This window comes from Melanostigma gelatinosum (assembly GCF_949748355.1).
Source record: "Melanostigma gelatinosum genome assembly, chromosome: 2".
In the NCBI taxonomy this organism is placed as follows: Eukaryota; Metazoa; Chordata; class Actinopteri; order Perciformes; family Zoarcidae; genus Melanostigma; species Melanostigma gelatinosum.
In genome coordinates this window covers 16,920,677-16,948,209 of record NC_136635.1, presented here as the reverse complement: position 1 = coordinate 16,948,209, position 27,533 = coordinate 16,920,677, and the positions used below count along the sequence as shown (strand labels likewise).

The 27,533-nt window shown below is 40.1% G+C and overlaps 3 protein-coding genes across 3 annotated transcripts; all 3 read right to left on the bottom strand.

Moving 5' to 3' along the window:
• Positions 1-435: 435 nt before the first annotated feature.
• Positions 436-2,888, bottom strand: LOC306788571 (large ribosomal subunit protein P2-like). The gene is made up of 5 exons (XM_079284142.1): positions 2,804-2,888; positions 1,545-1,668; positions 1,386-1,434; positions 982-1,074; positions 436-558 (listed from the first exon to the last, which is right to left on the bottom strand). The coding sequence occupies exons 2-5, from the start codon at positions 1,665-1,667 to the stop codon at positions 479-481; spliced, it is 345 nt and encodes a 114-aa protein (XP_079140268.1). The 5' UTR covers position 1,668; positions 2,804-2,888; the 3' UTR covers positions 436-478.
• A 1,064-nt stretch (positions 2,889-3,952) lies between these two features.
• Positions 3,953-11,130, bottom strand: lin7c (lin-7 homolog C (C. elegans)). Its single transcript, XM_079283153.1, has 5 exons — positions 10,986-11,130; positions 9,582-9,700; positions 9,379-9,450; positions 9,029-9,238; positions 3,953-7,793 (listed from the first exon to the last, which is right to left on the bottom strand). The coding sequence occupies exons 1-5, from the start codon at positions 11,020-11,022 to the stop codon at positions 7,626-7,628; spliced, it is 606 nt and encodes a 201-aa protein (XP_079139279.1). The 5' UTR covers positions 11,023-11,130; the 3' UTR covers positions 3,953-7,625.
• A 3,216-nt stretch (positions 11,131-14,346) lies between these two features.
• bdnf (brain-derived neurotrophic factor) lies at positions 14,347-24,311 on the bottom strand (the record flags this gene model as incomplete). The annotated part of the gene is given in 3 exon segments (XM_079283141.1): positions 14,347-15,403; positions 24,103-24,147; positions 24,150-24,311. Coding segments are annotated over 3 exon segments (1,041 nt in total). The 3' UTR covers positions 14,347-14,569.
• Between the last annotated feature and the right edge of the window lie 3,222 nt (positions 24,312-27,533).

The window sequence follows — 27,533 nt, the reverse complement described above, 5'->3', positions numbered from 1 at the left end:
GTGCAAGTATAAGCATAGTGAAGGGATCAACATAGATCTCATGGATAATTCTAAAATGTTTTAGACACTGCATGAAATAGAGGGCCATGTTCCATTTACTTACATGTATGGTGCAAAACATGTGGCATCTGCTGATCTTTAGGCTCAATTACATAATTCATGAGTCAACAACAAGCTAGGTAGTTACTTTTGTGTGCTACAGCAGCACAATTACTTGTAATAGTGCTGAATGTGCAGAATGTGCATAATCTAGTCAAATTAAGTTCTGACTTTCACACATTTAAAAACCTTGAGTTAGAAGTGGCTGTTTTATTATCTTTGAGAGGAGGCAGCACACATTGTACCTCAACAGCGACACACCTTTTCATATCATACTTAATACCAGGATCACTTGATGCACTATGTCATTCTGCAGTGAAAAAGAAATTCAAATAGTTTGGTGTTTTTTTTAATACATTTTATTATTTTTTGAAAAAGTTTAGTCGAACAGGCCGAATCCCATGTCGTCATCGGACCCCTCAGACTCCTCCTTCTCTTCCTTCTTCTCCTCCTCAGCAGCTGCAAAACAAAAAGCACTTCATGTTATTTCCTGCTATAGTCACCATAACATATTTAAACATCTACGCTCATGAGATCACTGTTAATTCAAGCAATCATTAACATCTGTCATGACATGACAAATTGTGTGAAGTCACATCCTTTTCTATCAAATATGCAAAGTATAACAAGTTTATACAAAAGGACCCTGCTTAAAAGCCAATAATGTCCCATGAATTTAAATAGTTTTTGACAGATTACCAAGGTGACTTGTACCCACCAGATACATTCTGTCCATTTGTAAAATTTGACTTCAGGAAAAACTATTGATGCCTCACTGAGTTGGCTGCATGTAATCATGTTAACATACGAGGTGGAGACAAAGGCACCATGTGCCAAGCGTCGTTGGCGGTGACAAACAAGGTGCTAAGCTGCAAAGCTCACCTGCAGGGGCAGCAGCTCCACCTGAGCCAACAGCCGCAGAGGTGGCAACGGCTACAGCACCACCTGCTGGCACGCTGGCCAGTTTACCGTAACCTGAGGAGACAAGTTGGCAGACATAAGTGATCACATTGACACTCTGCAGCCAGACACAGGACAGGTCAGTTATCAGTATGTTATCACCAGATATAAATCGGGCAATTTTGTTAGTAATACTGACATGGTTCGTTTAATCTTAGCGAATTGAAAATATCATGTTGCCTCTGCCTGGTATTAAATACAAAATTTTGATTCAAAGAGTTATCACACAACCTAAGTTTTACAGTGATGACATTAAGAAACCAGTTGATTTCAAACTAAAATCTAAATTAATTGCGACAGACACAAACGCACTGACAAACACTCACCTGTGGCGATCACCTGCTCCACATTCTTGCCCTTGAGCTCAGAAATGACCTGTTGAGAGATATCAAATGTGTGAATATCACAAAGGCAATGACTAGTCACTGGTACAAGAACTGCTGCCATAACACCAGACACACAGTTGAGTGCAGGACCCTCTGTACCTTGGCCAGGCGGGTGTCATCGGCCTCAATGCCAACACTTTCTAGGATCTTCTTGATATCCTTGGCCGCAGGGCTGCTATTGCCACTCAGGGCAGAGAGAAGGTAAGCAGCAACGTAACGCATCCTGCAGAAAACAATAATCAGGAAGGTTCAAACAGGGAGCAGATGTGCTTATGGACATCACTGACCAGAAACAATACAATGTGTACACGTTTAGCAACTTTTCAACGTAAGAAAAAAATGATTTACGTTAAAGTAACCAAATCATACATTTTTAGACTTCTTAAATCAACACATTGACGATCAACATTAAATCCATGTATGTGACATGTACAAAATAAAGTACTTGGAGGCACCTATCATAAAAAACCAGACCAGGCATATTTTGTTATAAACTGCAAACCTTTCTGATCTAACCTCTACATAGCACCTGACAGTAACACTGTCAAGCAGCATAATCTTCAAATTTGAATTTTTTATTATTTATAGCCAACGTTAGACGTTACATCGCATATCATTTTAAACCCGCCAGATTGTAACGACAAAACGCTGGAGTTGAAGACATTCGTATGTCTCAAAATACCGTGTTACTGGGTTTCTGGTCATGTAACGTTATTAAAAAATATATAAAATATATATTATATAGATATATAAATATATATTATATACATATATAATTTATATATGTATATAATATATATTTATATTATAAATATATATTATATAGATATATAAATATATATATATATAAATATATATTATACATATATAACGGAGTTGTACCCCAAACCGGACAGTTTTTAGCTAATGTTTCAATACTATACTATACTATATATATTATATATATATATATATATAAATATATATTATACATATATATAACCGGGTATCACTATCAAATAAGAGCATCTATTGAGACTAGACTTCATAGCGTGAACTCAATTTTATTAACTATTAAGCATAACATATCTGTTGTGGAAAATGTTGGATTTTCTCAGACAAATGTTAGTTTGAAACGTGTTAAAGAAATACCAGTCTTTACACCCATGTGGCGGTGTGTTCTTCAGTCCCGGTAACATTAGCTAACGGTAGCTAACCTAGCCGCCAAAGACGTTGCGGTGTTGGAAATGAGATATCTCTAAAATGTCGCTCTTTCATACTTTCCAGCTACTGGAGGTGATGGTGTACTTATTTATATCAATAACATGCGTGTTCTCCCCGTGATAAATACATTTATTATATCTTTAAAACACACTCACTTGAGCTAGACGGTGAACGCGTGTACACTTCGAGGTTAGCACGGATAGAAAGGAAGTTACGTCACTCGACGAAGGCGAAAGAAACCTCTTCTTCTTCTTCGTGTATAATAAAAGTCCGAAAACAGGTACACCGCCACCTGCTGTACCAAATAGTGTAGTGCACACTGTGCTAGTTTCTCGGGCTGAGTGTTTATTATCAACATACACATAGAGAATGCTGATATCTTATTGTGCAGGCATGAAGCGTTGTTGTAAACCTCTACACAACCCGACAATGGTTTCATACATTAGATGTAGAATAGTATCTCAAAAAACAAAAAAATACAGAATGTTACATTTCAACTTAATTTGTATTCATGTCTATTTATTTGAAATCATTATAGACATTTTAGTATTTTTATAGATCTATGAAGGGATATTAAAATGTTATTAAAGAGTTTGTTCCATGTACTTCCATTAAATTATACTTGATACAATAAAGACGAGGGGTAAAAAAAAGAAGCATCATTGAAAGATTCCAATCACTGTCCAAGAAACCAATAACATGGATACACATCATTCAAGCTGCTGCCAGGGGGTATTTACTGATGTATTTTACATCGTAGAGCAACATTTTTAAATCTCTTGAGCTTATGTTAACCACAGACCTTATTTTAGGCATCTCATCAAAAAACGGTAAAATAAAAAAACATTGAAAAGGGAACCGGAAGTGCAAAAATGTGGACTCATTCCCGGGTTGTAGAACCACCGTTCTACTCCTCCCAACAGTATTTGACAGATAAAATGTAACATTTCACTCTACATCAGAAAGAGCTCTTACTGTGCGACTGTTCATGCTCTTGATGCAGATTTTCAATAAAACATCCAACACTTACAGTATGTGTCAGACATGAAAAGTGGAGACTTTTTTGCAGCCTGTAATTGCGTCTTCTATAAGAATTACATGTTTGGAACATAGCCTGTAATAAACGATAAGAGACATGCCCATAAACATCTTATTGTTTTGATTATGAAGGAATGGGTTCGCAAGTGTCCTCTCTACGCTTTGACTGCCTTTGGTGTTTGTTTCCAATGTTATTGAGCCTAAAAATAAATACAGTGTAAAAGACATTAAAAAAAACACACCAGAAGTCAAATATTTAAGCAGTTTATTTCATCTTTAGTCCAACTGTTATTTTATTCTACATCACAACATTGTACATTCCACATCAATGTAGCACAGTAAACTGGGTAAGAAACCAGAACACAAAAGAACACAACATAGCCTACAGGTAATACTAAACAAGCACAGACTCAATTATTTCAAAACATTATCAAAGTTTTCACAAATGTTGCAAGTTTGGTCTTGGTACTAGAAAGAAAAGACAAATCAGTTCAGACCTTAGAAAAGAGGGGCTGATGTCGGACAGTTCATCTCGAACGTTCACACCGTGAGGAGACCTCGGTCCAACAGCAGCGCTGCTGTAAGAGACACTTTGCTGACATGGCCCTGGTACACTGTAGTCAAAATGGAAGTACCCATTATTCCTGGTATTTGTTTTTTAGGAAAATCACTTATAAAACTTGAGAAAAATATCAAAAGAAAGCTATTATAAAAAATACTCTATTGACCATTCCAATATATAGACAAGGGAAACTGGTAGAAACTTGAAAGGTACTTCACAAACTTTTGCAACCAAGTTAGACAATGGTCAGTGACATTCAGTGGTGAGTGTGACTGTGCAGTATCAATACCAAGTCTCATTACATGTTTTCCTGATTTACTATATGTGTGTAAGCAGTGGATCTAGCTAGCTAGTGTTGAATAAAACAATCAATACATTATATTAAGACATTTCAACTTCTATGTCGACCCAGACTCTCTGCCTCGAAACTAAAGTTTGCTCACAGTAGCCTATGGAATGGTCTATTGCTAACCACACGTTCACATCCCGACCATCGTTAATTAGACAGCGAGGCTAATGTCAAATGGAGACTTTCACTGCAACTGCTTTGATGATCAACATGAGAAAGTTACAAACATTGTAAATGTCTCATAAAATAATTTAACTCCAATGTGTCTGAGTGCAGTGTTCCCAAACGGAGACATTTGTAATTAAAATTACAATTATTTTGCACCATTGCAGGATATTTCCAAAGTTTGTTAAATTACTTTGCATAGATAATTGATTTCGCATCCATTTTTTGCAGCGCATTTGTTTTATTTGATACCTTGTTCCAAAATTCGGCATTTTTCTTAAAGGAGCAATGGATTACAGGGAGCACACTCACTATGATATAATGGGCTATGTGCTCTGTGTGGAGCATCACTTTTGTCTTGCAATATTTAAAGCAATATAAAAGTAACGTACAATCCGGCAAAAGACGCCTCCCACTGACTCCAGTGAAGATACAACCTGACATTTAACAATGGACATTATGTAGCGACTGTCACAAACAAAAGAAAAAAACAAGGAGTGATTTGTTTGCTCTGAAGTTAACTTTAGCAAACAGACATTTTAGTTCCAACTATTATAATAATTATTTAGTTCCCTTACTGTACGTTAATAGATGGTGGATAACTTAACACACAGGCAATCAGTGACCTCATTTCAGATGCATTTGTCACAAAAACTGCAGGACTATCTAATCAGCACAGTAATGTCATGTCGGTCACGACTTAACTGGAAACCCATTTAACACTAAACTACATTGAAAAGGAATTCATTTCTGAGGAACGGTTCAACATGAGAGGACACCATTCAAAGAGACTGAGGCGACACTGAAGGCAACACGTTCCTGCTTCCAAACATTGCATGCGTTCCTCTTACTTTATCCACCACCCATCTCACCCTACTTCAGTGCTACACATCAAATATATCTTCACTACCTTCCTGTCTCAATGATGTGATGCGTTGATCCTGAGACGCACATATTTTGTTGTTCCTCTAACAGCCATTCATACTGAAACTTATTAGTTTTACCCTCGCTGGGAAAGCAAGAAAAGTCTCATTTTTGTTTGAATAATAAAATGCTTAAAAGAAACCCATGACTTGCAGACTTGTTGGACATGTTGCATGTAGACATAAGTGAAGGATTTGAGCTTTTCCATGAGGAAAGGTTTTTTGAAAGCATTAATATTCCACTTCATAATAAGGAACATCCATACTACAGCAAACACTTTAAAACTATAAAAATATGGGAGGAAGGTCTACATATACAGCATGTTGGGGGACAGTCACACTGTTTCGACATTAGGCTGCTTCAACCTGCCTGTCAGGAAGTTGAATGTTTGGCAGTATTCATTAACAAAATGTCATATCATTCTCATTGTTAGAATATTGTGCAGTTTGTATATTACATGCAAAGTACATAGGTGCCATTAAAGTGTTGGCTTTAATGGAGCAAAGACAACGGCTAGTGATGATAAAAGAATAACGACAAAAAGATACGTAAATAAGTCTGCAGTGACATGCAGGTCAGAAACAGTTTTCACGTATTAATAAGTTATTAAAAGTATGGGTGTACTCCTGTTTTTAGTCTTATCCCAGCACCAGTTAAAGATGTCAACGACTATCAGAATAAAAAGAAAATGTTCAAATGAAGTGAATGTTTCATTTAAGAAACACTTTTGTTCTGCAAGACGTTGTTAAACAAACTGACAGAAAAATAAAATATGCCAATGCAGCAGATTTACAGCATAATCCCTTAAACTCGGTGTAAAGTGTGAATATGAAGAAGCCGTATACCATTAGCTCACATTAGGCATTATTGTGACCACAGAGATTCTTTGATATTCCAAAGACAGACGTTCAGTAACTGACTACTGTCGCTGGTAAAAAGGAGAATAACGTGACATATAGTACATTCCTGATTTATGTCAAGACAAATTAAACAGAAGCTTTTTATCTCATGTCATGCTGACAGCAAGTATTTGCTTATGAAGGTTTATTACCTTGTTAAAAGTAGAAATGTGAGTCTGTGGCGGCAGCAATTCAGTTAAAAAGTTGCTGAGACCCCATTACATCACTTACAGTGGCTGCTGAGCTATTTATAGTGTGCTGTGACGTTAGAAATCTATAAATGTAGCCCAGAGAAAAATAGATAATCCATCATTTTTATTTTGAAGTGTCCTTTCAGTGGTTTCCCTTATTATCCAGCATACAGCGGTTTCTTTTTAACTAATTAAAACATTTATCAACTCCTCCAAAGCTTCCCTTCTCCGGACATTGCCCGTAGAGCGGCAAACAAAATAAACCTGCACCTTTTCCGAGTTTGCACAATTAAAGGGTTTATACAAATGTATTTATATAAATTTGAATCTTTGAAAATAACAGATGCAAAGGATTTAGTAATTCCTGCCACAAGCATTGAATTACCAGTACTTGACTTTAAACCAGTAAAAACATAACGTGAGCACAGTACATAAGATAAACATGCTTGCACTTGGTAGTGGCTGTGATAAAATAATTAAAAACACTACCTTTCCATTTAAAGGAATTGTGGAGTTGGTCTCAGAAGCATTCAGAGTTGCATTCAAATTGTCAATTCAAAAATAATGCACACGTGTGAGTGACCACCTACACTGACAATCATGATCATTATTACGTTTGTCTAGAGTTGTAGTGTCCAGTGTAACAATGGCAAATATGAAAAAAAATGCTGCAGAAAAGGGTAGAAGCACGATGTAGAGTACATGCGAGTAGGAACTGAAACTAAAAACCCTGTGTGTGTGTGAAGCATTTTTTGGGGCAAGGAGATAAAAAAAAAGAGAGACCAGAATACATGGCCAGAAGGCTAGAGGAGGAGAGACATGGGAGCTGGGAATCAACACAGATAAATCCTACTGGGGGTAGTTGTTCTGTTGCCGGCGCTTCGCCGACCTCATTTTCTCAAAGCGTGACTCCATCTCCTCGAGGACTTTGGGGGTGTACCTTACTACCAGCTTCACTGAGCTCTGAGCTGCTTTGAGGAGTTCCACAGCTTTCTCGTGGTGCTCACCTTCCACACTCTGGGGAAAAAACACAGAAACACGCTGTAAGATTTTACTCACAAAGAGGAACACCAACCGTTGTAAAGTCCACTGTTTGTATAGCTTCATAATCCAAAAAGCAATATACAGTCGGCAATTGTTAAGTAACACGTTATGTCGTAACCTGTGGAAGAAACAATAACCTCAATGCTTAATAGGAATTGGAGAGACTTTAAAACTATCATAAGGTTTGGCAGCCTGGTTCAACTTTCCCATAAACATTTGTAATTTGGAGATTTTAACGGGAAGATAAACTGAGCAATAAACTAAATCTGTTTATGTTGTACAACAATCGGATGATTGTTATTGGCTGATGCTGGCATTTTAAACTAACTAAGCACATCTGCAGAGTGCTGCCGTGTGGAGTTTGTTTTAAACAAATAAGTGTATGTTTAAATCCTAAACAAAACACATTGCTTGTATTATTAAAGCCTATAAAACATGTTTAATGCAATTCCCTTCCTCATAATCCATTCTTAGAGGCAGCAATTCTCAGAAGGATTTGAAACCTTTATCGTTTACATTCATATTTGCTTTTGTAGCAGTCTATCAGGCGCTATAGTGGCCGTGATGCTTACAACCACCTTGTGGAATAGTGTAACACCATGGGGCAGGACTGAATATGGGTCACCGACATACACAGGGGAATGTTTGAATATCCCCACTGACAAATAGAGGACCTACTGCTAAAAACATTGCTCCATAGCAACACTGAAAAAAACCTCTAGATTTAGTTCTTCTGACATCTGCTTTGTGCAAAGGGACTGTTGGCAATAACAACATCATCACCAACATGATGATAAAATGCATCTCTGTTGCCTGATTTCTGGAGACACCTCAGTCCAACTTTGGTGGCAAGTACACTGAACACATGAGTTACAAGTTGAAGTTTCGCTGAGCTATAAGCTAAAGAACCAGAGGTGAACTTTGGAGAGAGTCTAAGAAAAATAGGGTGTCCTTTGCTGTGCAGATTGTAAAGCCCTTTAAGGCAAATTTGTAATTTATGAATCTACAAAAATTAAAAAATTACCTGAATTGAAATGTAGAATTAAATCTACGAGGTATTAAATCTGCCCTAATTGCTAAAGTGTTTAGTTTATCACCTGGTGAATAATGAAGCCCAGTTTACAAAAAGATCATCTGAAGTGTGTGTCATGCTAAAGCTTCACTTGTAACATCCTGGAGTAAGTATTGATGCTGTGAAGTGAACGTACCACCCCATTGACAGAGAGAAGCTGGTCGCCTCTCTTCAGGCCTCCATGTCGGTCAGCGATGCCTCCTGGGATGATCCGTGAGATATATATAGGTGAGTTTTGCTCCTTTCCACCCATTATATTGAAACCCAGGCCTTCTTCTGTTTTGGGCAGTTCCACGACACGTGGATGCGAGTGTCCCTCACTTGCTGCAAAAGCTGCCACAGTTGCCTACAAATGAACAAAGTGGTGTCATTCAACCATTGAAAATGCACTTGACACGCGATGTGAAGTGTTCAACTAGAGTAATTTAAAAAAACAAATGGTCTGAAAATGAAATGTGAAAAAGATGCTATTTGAGTTGGGTATACCTTAGCTGTGGCGTTGGCCCTGACCTCAGGGCTGCTGTTGATGTCCACCGTTTCATACACATGCTCATAAACCTGAAGAGACATTGTTGGACAATATAAAACCCTGTTTTTAAAACACATTAGGTAAACAGCAGACGAGAAAAGTGAACTAACGCCATCTCCCAGTTAAGTGTTTTACAAATACTGAAGTCAACGGGTCTCACTTCTCTGACGGCGTTACAGAATTCACTCTGTAAGACCCTCTGCAGCGCCTGCAGCTTCTGGGGAGGCACTTCCCCCGTCCTTTGGAGCTTATCAAGCAGTTCGACAGCACGGTTAATATCTGTCAACAAGAACACACATACACCACTGTCAGGGTTTCCATTTATATCTGCAAATTGAGACATTCACAATGACTATTTTTGGTGTTAATGTCAGTACTAAATCTGTATAAATGTAAAGCTAAAAAGCAAGTAACTATGAATAAGCTGAGCAAATGCTTGTTGTTACCACTGAACCTGATCACTTCTGTCAGTTAACATGACTTTAGTTAGTCTGAGATTGAATTTACCTCAACTTGCACTACAATTGTTCTGATGATAAATACTGTGTCCCTGTGAGGAAGCTTGTCTTACATCACTGTTAATATACCATATATAAAAATATATTAAGAATACTAATAAACTATTAAGAAACTACACGTCAATAGAGCAACTTCCAAGATAGAACACTCCAAAGCAAGATATAAAATAAGTTAATCCCTTATGAGACCCACAGCGAGGACATTAGCTAAATGATATACTGTATTAGTACATTTCAAAGCCAACATATCATTAACTTCATGTTTCACAGATGAGTAATTGCCTCTACCACCACAGGGAGATGGGGCAAACATCAGCTGCTCTGTCGAAATAAATATGAAATTACAATACGGACAAAAACAAGTGTGAGCCTTTTTCCTCCTGTTTATATTTGTGCATTATTTTTATTATTCTGTTAATCTGTGCTAACTGCTACTGTAACGTAGGCTGATTACATCATTAGCTACAACTTTATTCAACATTTCAGTTTCACGAACAAGCAAAGAGATTGTTTCACATATTTTGACTTTTCTTATCTTCTTCCTAGGTTAACATTAACGTACATGTGTTGAGGCTAGTTTAAATAAAAACACTGTATTAGCAGACACAGCATGAACTAATGTCAGCGTGTTATTAAAAGAAAGACTGAGTCTGCTTTGTAACGTTAAATATGTCCTGCTCATTCTTGTTGCTCATGATCAAGCTTGTGCCAAAGAGTTCATGAAACCTCAATTATCATACGTTGACGCCGTTAACGAACCAGCTGGGTTAACTGATTACTGTATGTTGTCACTGGTATTAGCGAGTTAGCTAGTGTGCTAAGTAAAACCATGTAGCTGTAAAAGCTGGCGTTACACTCGCTCGGTGACTGGAACATATAGTCACAGTCAGAACCACTGCCTATCAGTGGGACATTGGCCCACTAACGAAACACAAGAAAGTGCCGATAATCACCAGCTCTGTGTGGCTAACGCTAAACTAGCTTAATGTCGCTATGGATCACAACAAATACTTCTAAGCTAACACTAGCTAGCCAATTAACTTTACCTCTTTCCAACCGCACGGGCTCCCCAAGCGATGCCATTCTTGAAACTAGTGGTGGCTATTTAATTTCAGGTAGTTTTTGCGTTAAACACTGGATATGGAAAACGAAATATGGTAATCCCTTGTGGGCTAACGTTACGTGCGCTTAACCGAGACGATCAATCAGATTAGCCAAGTTAGCCGGCTAGGCTAGTTGCCAGTGTCATGATGCGTTCAGGTAATACTCGTAAAGTCTAGAACTCATTACCCACCAAAGTCATGTTGTTTTCCTCATGTAGTTATGGATGCTCCGAGGCACCACTGAAGGCATCTTTCTAAACTAATGTGAATAGGTCAATATTTTATTTTCAAACAACCCAGACGTAGTATTGTATTTATGTAATACCGTAAATACATCACAATAAGGGCGCATGGCTTAATGTAGTGGATAATGGAAGTTATTTATATCCTTGAGGACCCGTCCTTCTTAATGCTCGAGTGCCTTGGTGCATATTTTATTTCTGGAGTTGATTCCCACTCTCAATGTTGGATCACGGTGACTCTGGTTTAACTTGAAGTATAGGTATTGGGTTGTGTACGTTTTCTGTAATGCGCACATGGAATATGGACCTTTTGTGTTGTGTTCACACTGTAGTTCTCCTCGCAGCATTCAGGAAAAAGGTGAGGAAAGGTGCCCACTATGATCCCAGACCCATTTCACAATCACACAATCAACAGTAATCTGTGTGTTAGTGCATCATCCCTTTAACGGCTGTGCTGCACCTATATATATGGATGATCATAGCTCAAGGGATTAATACATAATATGTCAAGTGCCAAGGGAACAACCAGAATGTTCTTTGGCTATTTCCAGATACCTAGGAATATTCTCTCTGCTGCTCTCTACTGGTTGCAGCACATATTGAGACTCCAGTACATAAATCTGCAGAAAACTGCTGCTGCACTGCTCCATGTGGGCGGAAACTTTCAAGCTTGACTCACTTCTGACCACACCCCAGTGATGACTCACAAAGTGTCTGCCTTTGACGTCTGATGAAATACACCTGCTGTGACATCACTGATTGGGGTGCGGCCAGAAGCACAACCCACTTGAATGTAGTGGAGCAGCAGTATTTATTGTCTTTCTTTTTTTATACAAAAGGCTCATTGTTTTTGTCTCTAAGCGTCAGCCACATCTCTGGGTTAAACAAATGCTAAATCAACATGTGTGATTTATGATCACAAAAGACGATATGGGCTTCATTCGGACTGAAAGGCAACTGGCCTTTTCAGAGTCACTTTGATTAGAGGATGGCAGTTTTCTATTGCTGATGCTTTGTTAAACAAAAACAGCTAGAGGCTCCTACTCATGATATATGGAGCAGCTCAGAATACCGTGTCTATTATACATGGCAAAAGGTTTGATTCACTGTCCTGTATGCTGAAAATGTGTTGGTGCTCAGACATGTTGTTTGAATTGTATTAAATCATTCAAATTCTAGGGTGGACTTTCTGTGAAAAGCAAGGCAGAACAGCTGCTTGTCTTCCTGTAGGATAACTAAATACTTTTTAAATTCTTACTTGGTGAGACCTTTTACTCTGTGATTCATGACAATAGATCATTTGAGAGGCGCTACTGCATGCTTGTCATCGCCTCAGAGGTGGCATAGAGACTTTCTATTTCTTCTAAGCTTCTGTATAAAAAAAAAGTAACTCACAGCATCTTCATCAGCCTCCTCTGGAGAATCCGAGACAAATAGAGAAGAAAGTGGAACATCTTTTCCTTGCTTCCTGAAAAAAGTTTTCTCTTCGCAGCAATTTGTTTTCCAAATCTCAAAATGCCAGATCCGGTTCTCTTCAGAGGTCACACTTACCTTCAGGTTGATGACGAAGAAGGAAAATGAGGTGGCTGGGATCACATGTAACACAAATATAAGACATAATTGAAGCCTTCAATGAAGCTTTGTATCTGCCTTTTTATATGTGAGTCTTCTCTTTCTGAAGTATGTCATATTATGGGACGTGGTTGATGATGTTAAGATACAAAGTGAACATGTTTAATTGTTATCCTGCTGTGACCTTAAACTATGGGATCCGGACTTGGAAAGCAAGGGGTTCTCACTACGTAATGCTCACCGCGAGTTATAATCTGCTGGAGATACAAAGTTGCAGTAGTCTTTAACCCAGATACCAAACCAGGCTTTTTCCTTTCGATCACAGTAAATGTACTGCTGCATCAAATCTGGGTGTTTGTTCTTTTGTAGAAGATACAAAGATGGGATTACCATGTCATATCAGGTGTATCTTTTGAATGTACACAAATGTATGTGTCCCTGTCGAAACTCAGTCTACTTGTACTGTAGTCTAAGTTCTTGTAATTGTAAATTACATGTGCAACAAGTAAATCATTGACAAAGTGTATGAACACCAAAGTATCAAAGGACATTCGATACATTTGTGTAAGTAATGTGCTGGTGGGGAGTATTTTAAAACTTTTTCCCTCCTCATTATAATACTGAATAACATGAAGAGCTGCAAAATATACATTCTTTCCACCCATAGCATTATTCAGTCATTATTGCTTTTAGTAATATAACTGAATGCATTGACTCCTCTGCTGCTGAAAATATTATATTTTCTTGCAGCCTTTAAATTTATTGAGCATCCTGGTCATGCATGATTTTAATTTGGTCATTTTGGTTGGCAGCAAATTCTTTGCACGTGCATGAGTGTGTATGTGTGCCATGCCTTCTTCCCCGCCTTCCTGTCTGTATAATAAAGTTTATCCTGCTCGGAAATGCACTGTTGAAACTTTATCGACATTGATTTTGTTTTTCAGTTGCCTATATTTTTATTTCTTCAAATATTTCAGTTTAATATTGCAAACAACTTCACAACATACAAAATTAATAATATTAACCCAGAAACATGTCAATGAATATATTTTATATATATATATATATATATATATATATATATATATATATATGTATATATATATAAATTCTTTTTTTATATATATATCTTGTCCTCTGGTGGGGATAAAAAAATAAACAGCAAAGCTTTGACAACAGCACCTTGACATAGTATGTAAGTCCAACATTACCTTGAGAAGTTTAGAACAGTAAACAGATAAATTACTTGAGAGGAAAATAGTTTTCTGCTGAATATGTAAACGGAATGTTTTTTGGTCAGCGTCGTATCCTTTTTTGTAAGTGGAGAATTTCTCAATTCACAATTGAAGCAGCATGCAAGCTTTTTGAAGATGGAACTGTCCCCTCTCATTCCTTGCCTTTTTTCCCTCCCCTTCATTTTCAAATTCTTGGCAACGTAAACAAATCACAATGTCTTGAGAGATGTGATATAGTAATTTAAACTGGGCGCAAATGACTGATCAGATTTTTTTTAATCGTTTACAAGGTCATGAATATGTTCAATAAATAGACTGTAGTATCACTTTTACTGTATAAACTTCATCTTTTTTTACATGCAGTCCATAAAATTTTCATTTGACGGAATAATTTACCCTGTTATGTATATATACAAATAGATATTTTCTCTTTATTCTCTTTTTTAAACTCTTCAATAAAATCTATACATTTTATACACTATCTCCCTCTTTTAATGGTCAATGTGCATACACATGAAGTGTCTATCCTTATAAACCGCCAGCCAATCTTCTTTTTGCTATCCATGGTAAGCGCTCGCACGTAGGACTGGGTTGTCCTGCATTGGGAATTATAATGCCGCTTGTCTATTCCTCTGCAGCCCTCCTTTGTGTACCCCATGGGGTTGCATCTGGTCTCATAAAAGTATTGCTTCAGCTGGCCATTGGGGACAGGGACTTTTTCCATGACGGTAACTGTCTGCCCAGACATGTCTATTGCCGTCTTTTTATCCACAGCTGTCACCCACTGGCTAATACTGTCACACACACTGAGCTCTCCGCGCCGCGAGGGATCGGAGTGTCGCCGCACCCTCATGGACATGTTAGCGCCATCCAGATAGTTTTTGTATTCCTCCAGAAGAAAGAGCAACGGCGGCTCCAAAGGCACTTGGTTGCTGATCATCACCCGCGAGTCGTACAGGTCGACATCCTTGGTCTCTGTGGTGACCAAAGAAGATGGGCCCCCACCTCCCTGGCTCTTATCGGCACCCTGTCCCAGCTGTGCCGCCTCTCCCTCCACCTCCAGCAGCTCCTCTATCACCTGCTCAAAGGTGTCTGTGAGTGAGGGCAGTTCCCCGTGCTGGCCTGGCCCACCACCACCACTCTGTGGAGTCCCGTGGCCTCGTGTGGCCGTCGCAGCGGCGCCCAAGTAGCCTTCCGTCCGATGGCCCCGCATGCCCGGGGCGTCTCTCAGGGGCGCAGCTCTCATGCAACTGAAGTATGAAATAACCATAGTAAGGAACAGGATGGTCATCACTCTTCTAACCTGGTGGAACTGGAGGGGGAGAAAAAGACAGAAAACAAAAGGGGAGGGGGAGAGAACAAAACTGTTAGTCAAAGAGCATTTTCAATGAAGTTAGCTTATTCTTGATCCATAATGCCCCATGTAAGCCTTACTTCTTATTTACACCATCTACCCTTTCTATGCAAGCCAAGAGGAGAGCCAGTTGCTTTGGAATACGGTCATCACAAAACGTTTTTTATTCAACTGAGTCGTCAGTGTTTTCAAAATGTTTGCAAACTGTAATCACTCTGTTCCTATGTGAGGTGTGGCTTAGGTTTTTATTTGTTGGCAGTCGTGCGCAAAAGCAGTGCTGAGCATCTAAAAGATTCCTATTACAAAAGATAAGATCACACACAAATAGATGTCCCTTCATCTGAACAGGCTTGTTATTATAGATATCCATATTGTTAAACGTTATGTTACTGAGCATATATGCATCCCTCACCTTTCAGAAGCTCTAAGCTTCACAGCAAATCAATGATATGGACATCCAACAGCCCGAGATATAAAAGCAACCATAATGAAAAGAAAATCTAGATCTTGCTTTCCACAGGGGCTCATTTAAAAATAGCCTGACCGAGGCTTTGACTGCACTCTGCATCTCCCAACTTCACACAGGAAAAAAAAAAAAACAGCACGCAAACACACTCTGCCTCCACTCAGGACGGACGTGAGGACCTTTACAGTAAGGGAGGAGTGAAAACCCCACCTTAAAAGCATTTGTTTCATTCTTAATTGGTATCAGGGGCTGTGGCTGCAATTAACCAACACCACAGTGACTGCCATAGAGATATCTCATCTATAAATAGATGTGCTGGCAGTCTCACAGTCTCTATTCAGAATATCACATCCTTCTTCTTAATGAGCCACGCATTCCCTGAGCTCAGTGACGTGCATCTCCAGAGTGTGTGAGTGTGTGTGTTAGGGGGAGGGCATGGGGAGGGGCTGGCTTGGGTATCTTTGCAAGGAGATGGGGGTATTTTTCCTCTCACCAATTAAAACAACAATGAGGACAAAGGAGCTAATTATCAAATTGTAATTTAATACTGTTCATAAAAGCTTATTTATCAAGCTGAGTAACCCCTTAATATTGCTACGGTTTCGGTTCTGATAACAGAGGCTTCCCAGCACAGAAAATCATGTAGGTTTACGGGATCGAGGCCAGTCACGAGCTTTATGTGTAGGATGCATTTAGGCTGATATTATTATCAGCATCACGCTCAAATGGCTCCACTTCCACATGACGGAAATGAAGGCAGAGGGCTGATTACTGTTAGGCGTCAAACTTCATGCTGGAAATGGTGCAGACGATGAGTGCTGCATCTTCCGTAACAGACCACAGGGGTAATATTGCAGTAGCAGGGGGTGGAGAGACTACCAGCGTCATTTCGCAGCATAACAACCACAGATGACGTCTCTTCCAGGTCTCCATAGGGCAGAGAATGGAGGGGAGGAGGTTGCTGGGGGTAATGCCACTCAACAGTGTGCAATTGCATGCTGCTCCCCTGGGAATCCTCACACCGGGAACAACAAATGATTTTATTTATATCTCTGTGATTTCCTGTTTCCATCAGGACAATCAATATGGCTTATGCTCTCAATCAACATCCTGTTAAAATGCGATAAAGCCAATGAATCATTTAATTGCTGTGGGACTGGCGGAGAATCTCTGGCTTATATCTACTGGAGGCTAAATGTGACAACTGATTGGTTCGCTCTTGTTTTATACATCCAGTGAAGGAACATTTTATGTGCACTGCTGGATTTCACAGTTAATGAAAAAGCGGCTTGCCAGTTAACACAATGAGCATGAATAATAGAGCGAGGGCAGAACAACATATGGAGGAATGTTTGGAATAAAATGTACTTTTTTGTAGCCTCTGGGCCAACTTTGTGACGAGTGGTTTGATGATAAAAAAAAAAAGATAACACAAGGAGCTGGCTGGGCACAGTGCCATTTCTTTTATCTTGTGTCTTTTGCCTTGTGAGTATTGTTGAAATCATATTGTTTGTAAATGAAATCCAGATAGATCCCAACAATCCAGCTGTGCCACATAATAAACTAAGTGTCAAGGTCCAAGTATGACAGTTCTTTTATCCATAAACGTAAATCACTTAATATGAGATAACAGGAAGATAAAAGCCTGCAATAACCGCTGCAAACACGCCTTTATTCCAGACAACATACCCAGAACAATAGGAGCAGGTGAGTGTGCGGACTCTGTCTACTGTTTGGCTTTGACGTCTCTGGATGACCACCTGTTCATCTGCTTTGAGAGCGTGGCTGTATGGTGGGGATATGTAACTTATCCTCGCATTTATTCTTTGTGCCAGGTGGGGATTAAAGTGATAAATGCCCCCTTTGACAGATGCTGAAAAGTTTCTCTAAAGCATGAAAGGACTGGTATTATTACACATTCAGTCATGTTCCCAAGCCTCCAAGCACATGTCAGCACACTTTATGGCTTCATCTTCATGAACAGCGTGGATACTATCGTAGGAACCGTTAGAAGGGAAAATAAACATCAAACAGAGGAGATGAAAGAGGGAAAATGTTGCCACTACATTTGAATAGAAATGTCCGACCTATGGCAACATTGGTTCCTCACTCTTGCTCCCTTGTGGGCATCCGTCTTTGTTCAATTCCTCAAGAAGCGTGTCGGGTTAGAGCAATTTACCTAGCAACATGTTTTGTCACGTTGCAAAGTGCACAGCACACAATACCAAATGTTCAAAAGAGAAACATGCAGCACATGATATCTAAATTTCTACCTGAGGACCCCTTGTGTGCCACAATGCAGCACTTAGAAAAAAGGCAATTAGAGTTTGTCTGCAGTAATGGCTGACACATGTGGAAGCTCGCCTCCTTGAGATCTGTTTTCAATCTGACACAGTTTCAGAGCACGTTTAGTAATAGATGAGCATCACTAAGGGATTATAGCTGGCCTCCTGGCCAACCCCGAGCCACTGCCACAGACAGCCCGGCATTCAAATAGCTGCTGAGTGATATGTGCTAACCAAATGAGTGCTGCTTCCCTCCCACACTGTGTGCAGCAGTGGACAATCGAGAGACTACAGCAGCAACACAGGGCAGTGTGGTCAAATCCTAATTGACCGCCTTAAACCTGCTGCTTCTGTGTTAATGTAGTACCACACGTCCTATTAAAGTAGAAAGAAAAAAATAGCGAAATTTAACCCACGAATCACCGACTCTGGAACCTGACTACTAACACAACCAACAGACCAACAGCTCCGAAGGAACGGTGCTGCAGTTCCACGCGTTGCACGCTAGATGGCGTGTGAGACCGTGAAATAATAAGAGACCTTCACCCTCCTTCCACCTCCCTCCCTTCTCTCTTTCCCTCCCTCCAGTGAAACACGATAGATAGATAGATAGACAGATAGATAGATAGATAGATAGATAGATAGATAGATAGATAGATAGATAGATAGATAGATAGATAGATAGATAGATAGATAGATAGATAGATAGATAGATAGATAGATAGATAGATAGATAGATAGATAGATAGATAGATAGATAGATAGATAGATAGATAGATAGATAGATAGATAGATAGATAGATAGATAGATAGATAGATAGATAGATAGATAGATAGATAGATAGATAGATAGATAGATAGATAGATAGATAGATAGATAGATAGATAGATAGATAGATAGATAGATAGATAGATAGATAGATAGATAGATAGATAGATAGATAGATAGATAGATAGATAGATAGATAGATAGATAGATAGATAATAAGAAAGTGTTGCCTAATTTCCGCTGCATTATACGCTGTAAAGTTCACTTATATGGCACTTAGTCACAACTCTGACAATAAATATGGCCCTAGTGTGCATTTTTTGGAAAGTACATCATTACTTCATCATTAAACCCTCTCATCTACGTGTGTGCTGCTATGATCCAGATATTTTCACACCGTGTTGTCAAAGCTCAGCCAGCTTTCCACCACTCTATAAATGGGACTTTATTTGAATCCTTCTGGCCAGTAATTTGAAGATTCAGTGCGAGCACACAACACCAAGAAGTAGATCCAAGCGTGTATGTTGGCCGACGTAGCTGGGCGTTTAGGTCTCGGGTTCCCTATAAAGTCTTAATGAGTTCATCAAAGCCCCCCCCCCCCCCCCCTTCCAAAACAACCATACAAACACTGTCTAGAGTTTTTGTTGCATTCACAAAGCAGGAGGGTCCGAGATTATAATATAGTACTGTACACTATGAAGACAAAAAGTTGATTGAGTTCTTTATGGGCAGAAAGTTGCCGTTAAATGTTCAAACGTGGCTGATTTCATACGGAGGCGCGCTGCTGGATTGTACCACTTTGTGATTTACAAGAAATAGTAATAATAAGCCACGTTTGCAAAGGCTGCTCCGATAATGAAGCAACAGCCCCCCCCCCCCCCCCCTCCCCTTGAGATTACATCTGCTGAGCTCGTGCTCTCCTCTGGAAACCCAATCAACATAATAACTCCGTTTTTTATTAATGAACGGGAGGATAAGGTTACACATATCCCCTCTCGGGCTGTCTGTTCGCAGGACAACCGGACTTGATCGAGCTACTTTAAGACCCCCCCCACCCCCCCCTCCTCCTCCCTCCCCCCAAAACACACACGCACCTCTATCTTTTTCTCAAGCAGTATCAAACAAAGCCAAAGTGCTTCAAACTATTTATCGAGAAACAAACAGACACATACCTTTTACTGCCCAGTCGTAAAACAGACCATTCAACAGGACAGCAGTGTCATCTGGGATGTTTCGGACAACTCCCTGAGTAATTTACTGAAGCGCTATTCTCCTCTCTGTACTCTCCCGACAAGCTTCAGGATATCTCTTCAGCTTTGAAGCAAATAGATTAAATTATTGATGGTGGAAATTGCATGGATGAGGTAATGCACTCCCATGGCTGCACGGCTCCTTTGGAGATCGTCTGAAACTGAAGTTGTCGCATGCTGAAACGCCGCAGCAGCAGCAGCACCACGGGATGAGAGACCTCTGGAGCTGAAATGAGCAGCCTCTTTGCAACTACAGTAACTTTACTACACAATGACGCTGCAACATGTGACCTGCCGCTGGCTGACTGGTCGCCGCCAAACTCCTGTTTAAACAGCCCCCAGGCGGAACTATTAATGCGCTGTCAGCGTGCATTATGTGCTTTTGTTTGTCCGCATACCGTGCAGCCTGCATCCAACCCCTAATGTCTGGCAAGATGTAAAGCCCGAGCGAAGACGCTCCTCTTCCGTATTTCGCTCACCGAGACCAAAGAGGTAGCATATTCTGTGAAGGTTTGTGCGCGTCTCCACAAGGTCGCGATACTTCCCGTGCCATTTAGAGTTGGCTTCTTTGTGTACAATTAGATATTCAGAGAATTAGAAATCAGCGTTGTGGGGAGGATATGCACTTTGTATCAAAATACGCGGTAGGAAAGAAGGTATTTGAGTGTAAAGTATATATTTGTGAAGGTTTGTCCCCACTATCTCCATTTTAGGCATCCTGATCAAACATCCTTGATATAGCCCAAGAAGATTCTCACACTCTTCTCAAATAATGTCCTCCACGTGTGATCCTGAGTCATTTCTACACTACATAAGGCCCTGAAAAACACAGAGAAATCTCATCATTTTAGTGCTGTATGGTGTTAAAACATTTGGATGGCAACAGGCGCTGGAGGCTAACAAAGATGTGAACTTACTGAAAACAATTCTGCTTCTTCTTGCTTTTAAAGTGAGCCATCTCCACAACAGATGGATGACTCCCCTGCAAGTGCTCTGCAGTGTATTAACCAGCTTTCACAGGTTATCACAACCAAATGTCAGCAAACACGTTTAAATGATATGGGCCTACACAGAGCTCACTCGGAAGATGAAACTGCTTTGCTTCTTGACGCTCTTGTTTCCCCTCGACAGGAACAAACTGGGAACAATTCACTCCCTTTATAATGCAGAATTCAAATAAAAATGTCAGTGGAGCCACAACCTTTCAATGGGTGATGAACGTTTGGAAACTCCACCTCTGATGAATACAAGAGTGAGCATAATGGGGAAATAGCAGCTCATTATCCCTGTGACTTGGCCCAGGTCCAGTGCAAAGATTTATTGTGATGTGTTTGCTATATTGCCATCATGATTCTTCCCTGCACGAGCTTATGAGCTGGAGAGCTCTTGTTTGGCATGTAGCAGTATGGGAGTGGATGCTCACACCTGCTTAATGAGTCACTCCCACCTCCAACACACCCGGGACATGCCAAGATAGATATAGCCCTCCCCGAAGGCTCACAGGAGGTGAGGGCAAACTCTGGATGACAAAGAGTTGCATCAGCAATCACTGAGCGACATGACTCCAAAGAGGATGAAAAAAAAGCACACTGCACAAGGGGGCTGTTCCAAACAAGTAATTCATAAATAAATCACTTGGCATCTCATTAGAAGAGCAAAAACAACAACATGTTCTCTCATTTCTGCTCATACAACACAACTGAAGGTGGCGTTTCAAGAGAAGTCTTTTGGCTTGCATGGGGGGACTGAATTTCTGAATGAAATCAATAATGTGTCTAAAAGCTGGAAGCAAAAATGAGTTGTGAGGAGTGTTTGGGATGTTTTTGACTCATTCGACTGAGGGTCAAACTAAAGTATGACAGCGGTGGCCTCTTATAAGGCAACCAGCGGACTTTCTGAAAACTGCTTAACCACTATTTCATCAGAACTGAGGCGTGAGATTTCTTTCGATTTAGGATTTCTCAATAGAGTGCCACGCACAATGATTCAAACCACATTATGTGGCTAATTTCTGCAGGTTTTAATTCACCATTCATGGCCAAATGCACGTGATTTGCAGGAACAGTTGGTTATGTCTCTCCTCACATCTTCCCCGCTCACAACTTTTCGCCTTTTTGTAGCAGAAAGAAAATACAACCACAGGAGCTGACAACACGACACACTTGTATAACCTTTCAAGGCTTCTCTTGCCAAATGCAGCACGATGCTGACAGGTCCGCACTGCCGAAAAGCTTCACTTAACAAGTAGAATTATGCCTCCTTGTGCCAGAAAGGAACCGTGTAACATGGACAAAATTACATTTTGTGAAATGTCATTTCTAATCACACGCTGGAGTGACGAGTTAATGTCGTCCCCCCTTTGATAACAATAACCTTTATTGTAATCATCAGGCAGAAACAGAGGACTAGTCTCCTAAGCTTCATATACTCCAACCTCAACATCCTGACGCACGCAGCTGATACATTATTTCTGTTGTGGCACAGACTGCAAATCTCTCCATCGCCTATTAAATCTCTGTCTGTCTCTGTCTGTCTGTCTCTTTTCTTGGCTTATGCCTTCCTCCTCCTCCTCCTCTCCCCCACCCTCAATCCAATATCACCACAGCATCAATAACCTTTGCATGGTTTACTGCTGAATGAAAACACACAAAATGACTTGGAAATGCTGAAATATTTGTTTTGAGAACTCGGAAAGCAGGCATTTTTCATTTGCTACTCGAATGAGGCTGAGGAAACTAAATGAATGGCTTTAATATGTCTCCTGCTTGGTTTAACGTGACATATCCTGCCACTGTATGCAAAATACACATCTTCTAACAAATAAGGGACAGAAATTTGATTGTTTTTCTTTTTTCTTTAAAAATGCATACATATATATAAATATATATATATACATATATATATATATATATATGTATATATATATTATACATGTGCTATATATATGTTTTGAATTATAATTGAAGTTGCTTGAATTCAGTGCTGCATGAGAGACACACTTGAATGGTTTGCCGGCATGATCGAACATTTACACGCACGCACGCGCGCACAGCATCATGAATCCTTGGAGTCCCGCAGTGGTCCGACGTATCAGATGTCTTTACAGTCAGAATAACTACATCCACCGTGTATTTATAACTTATCGTGGGCTACGTCGCTGTAAAATTACAATCACGCCACTGTGACGAATAACTGATAATTAAAGGTTCGGAATTAAAGGTTCAAGCCTCCGCCTCCTGCCATAACTTGCTTAAACAAGCCTGCTAATTGGACGAAGGTGTTGGTGATGAAGATGATGATGGTGGTGATGGTGACTAAAGCATGAGCAGCAGCGACGGCGGTGGCGGCGGCGGGCGATGGAGCCTACATTTCTATTGTGATTAAGATGATACATTTTATGCTCGAACAATATCGTGACGTAAAGCCGTGAGTCAAGATTTCCGCCATTATCGCCCGAAATAATCGATAGCCTACTTGCAATAACATCAGACACCAGCTTGGATAAATAGACAAGTTATTGCATTTCATGAATGAAAACGTTGTGGCAAAGTGTGGCAAGCACAATCCGAAATCGAGTTTTATTAAAGAGACACGCCTGTTATTAATATTAAAAGAAAACGGAACGTCCTTAATTGAAAAAACTGATTTCGCCAAATCCCTTTAGCTCCCAAAGTGCACGAATTGATCGCAACGGATAAAAAACAACACACAAAGGCCAACATTAAGGCTACATTATGAAAAAAAAGCAACAAACACAGTATGAAGCAATCTAGTACAATATTAGTGTTAATCATTATTTCTACATAATGCATTTATTGTTATTTCTTTCGTTAAATAAATTGGCCTACCGAAATAATTTCAACTGATTTTTTTGCAATGAAACCTACCATCAGGTTTGCTATTGACGCCCACCCCAACTCTGCAGAGCTGAGAGTGCAAAGAGAGAGAGAGAGAGAGAGGGAGAGAGGGAGAGGGGAGATTCTCGGTAAAGATAACACACGCGGAGACACACGCACACGGTGGCGAGCGCACGCAGGCGCACGCCCGCACACAAACACACGCAGCCCCATTTATGGAGTGATCCGCTGACGTACATTGCAGAAAAGTGCTATAAAAAAACCTTCATACATACAAAGTGTGTCGTGCCACCCCACAGACCCCTCCTAACCCGCCTCCGCTCATCCCTCCTCCTCCACCCAACACGCCCACGCCCACACCATAATCCCACGTCTCAGTAGAAAAAAAAGATGTAAAAAATACTGCTACATGGCCAGAAAATAGGTATTCTGCGAAACAAAGATCATATTTATAAATAAAAAGCACCCGAAAAAGATGCTGCAATAAAAATAATATAACTCCCTTGTGGCTTCTGTGAATAAAAGGCCAAATGTTTCTTTAAAGCATTACAATTGTTACTGATTTTATAAAGACTAAAACGCGTATCGTTTCGTTCGATAAATTATTCATTGATCATTATTTGTGTAAACGTGGCTATATAGTTGCGACGCAGCCTTTATTAAATGACCACTTTTATGAATGTCGGGCAGTATAATAAGTAATATGATCTATTTTGGTTTCACTGTCATATGAAATGAGGAGTAATAGGCTATAATATGCAGAGACCGATCTGCGCGCATTACATTTGTGGGTAAAAATGACCGAAAACGCCAGCGGATAGTCCATAAATTCAAACACAATTAGGAATATACTGGATACATTCGTTTTGAAGTATTTATTTGAAAATGCAGCCTGCAAAACAGGACTGCCAGTGGGCGTTGGGGATTTTCTCTTCTCTTGCAGTTGTTTTGCCGTCATGCAATTGCTTCGTCTTGGATCAGAACATCTTAAATCGTTGACCAGAGGAAAAAAAGAAGACGAGCGAGAGAAAGAGAGAGAGGGGGAGAGAAGGAGAGAGAGGAAATAGACAATATCCACCGTTTCTGCATCGGTGCGAGACGAATTTTGAGGCTACAAGTCCTTCAGGAGAGCAGAGAAATAAAATCCCAGAGCAGTTTTGTGTGATGATCATCTACATCTAACAGCCACGCGTGACAGATTGAACGCGTGTCTAAATTTGGAATCAAAAAGAAAGAGAAAGAAAAATCGATGCCTCCCGACAATTGCATATCAAGCCATCTTATCTCTCCACATCGCATTCAGCCATAACATCTGTCAGTGGATGCACTTTGACCACGCCCATCTTTATTGTAATTTCACAGAGGAAATAATAGAACAATTTGTATACTGTAAAGGAGACTCGCTCTGGCAAAACCGAATTACACGAGTCAAAGCGATTAAGAATTAATTCATTTTATTTTCCATTATTCATTCGTAGCCTGCGCTTGACAGGTCAACACAGAGCCGTGTATGGACAAAAGAGGGGGGTAGGGTAGCAGGTGAAGTGAAAAGCACCTTATGAATGAAACCGTGGAGCAGTCGTAGTAAAAACACAAGTGATTTGATGGCGATGACGGGAGGGGGGGCGATTGAGAGGGGGGGGGGGGGGGGGGGTAAAGAGTAGGGCTATTTTTGGTCGATAACAAAATCCAGAGGGTTTGACATCAAGACAAAACATGAATGCAGCAGACCAAACATGAAAAATAAGCACAGACAGACAGACAGACAGACAGATAGATAGATAGATAGAGAGATAGATAGATAGATAGATAGATAGATAGATAGATAGATAGATAGACAGACAGACAGACAGACAGACAGACAGACAGACAGACAGACAGACAGACAGACAGACAGACAGACAGACAGACAGACAGACAGACAGACAGACAGACAGACAGACAGACAGACAGATAGATAGATAGATAGATAGATAGATAGATAGATAGATAGATAGATAGATAGATAGATAGATAGATAGATAGATAGATAGATAGATAGATAGATAGATAGATAGATAGATAGATAGATAGATAGATAGACAGATAGACAGACAGACAGATAGAGCTTTTTCCTGACAATTGTATGATGTGCACCATGCATCAGTAACCTACTCCAGTTCGTGCCGGCTGGAAGGATCACTGCAGCGTCTTAAGTCCCATATTGGCAGCATGATTAGGCACAACGCAACGATTACGCAAATGATGTTGCAGCAGGCAGTGTTCGACAACTCCAACAACAAAAAAACGGCTTCAAAAAGCTCTGTTTCAAAAAATGTCAAGCACGAAAATGAGTCACAATTTAAACGCTTCACATGACTCAAAGCTCATATGAGAATGCGCACGCACAGATCTTCTATAAATATAGCCTAACTTCAATTTTAAAAAAGGAAGATGGTCTTCGAGATATTGGTCACCTGGATTGGATTTCATATCGGAGTTATTTCGGTCACTGATGCCCACAATAAAGACACTGCCAAGGCGAAGGCTGCATGCTGTAGTTTTAAAGCCGAAGTTCATTTAAGAAAAGCCAGAAGAAGCCCGCAAAGACGACAGCAACAAAAGAGTGACATGAAAACAATGGATTGTGCTCTTACCTTTACAAGGGCTGACAACCACTATGTGCGTGGTTAGATCTCCGCGACCAAGACTTGCATGTCCCAAAGTTTAACGCAGTGTGGGGGGGATTATAGGTACCGACAATGTGGTGTGCAAAAGACCAGACGACCTAACAGTTCAACTTTCACAATGCTCTACAAAAACACATCTTAAAGCACAAGCTCTTTGAATGGCAAGCGCTTTTTTCCCCCAGTAGTTTTTTTTTTTATTTTCTTTATTTTCTCGTCTCTTTAGAATCCCGTTTATTTTCCGTTTACAGACCACAGGCTCCCTCAGAATAAGCTTACCAAAAGTTGAAAAAACAATCCCAGGTTTGGCAAAGGGGGGCTGGGGAAAGAGAGAAAGAGAGTTGGCGTCCACTCGGCGGTTTAGTCCATGCACGACTCCGGTGCCTCTGTCCAACGTGCTGAAAGCATAACACAGCCAGGGTAACTATGAGGGGCCGACACAATATCTATATACTTTTGTTTGAGCTCCCACTTTAAACTGCTTTTTCTTTTTTTTACTCTGCTGCTTCCCCGCGTCTTGTCACGTGTATCCCCAACACCCCCACCCCACCCCACCCCCACCCCCCTTGCCAAACCAGTCCTGTTAATATTTGATCACATGTTGGTCGGACATTTCCTTCCAGATAACAGCACCTATATCACAAACGCCGGTTCAATTCAGTGTACAACCGCCTCAAAAAAAACAAAAAAAAAACGGCTCCACTCTCACGCCAAATGACAACAGCGCTTATACTGAGCCCTATTGTTCTTAATGTCATGCGTATGGCAAGTGTCAAGTGGCACATGTTGCTTTTT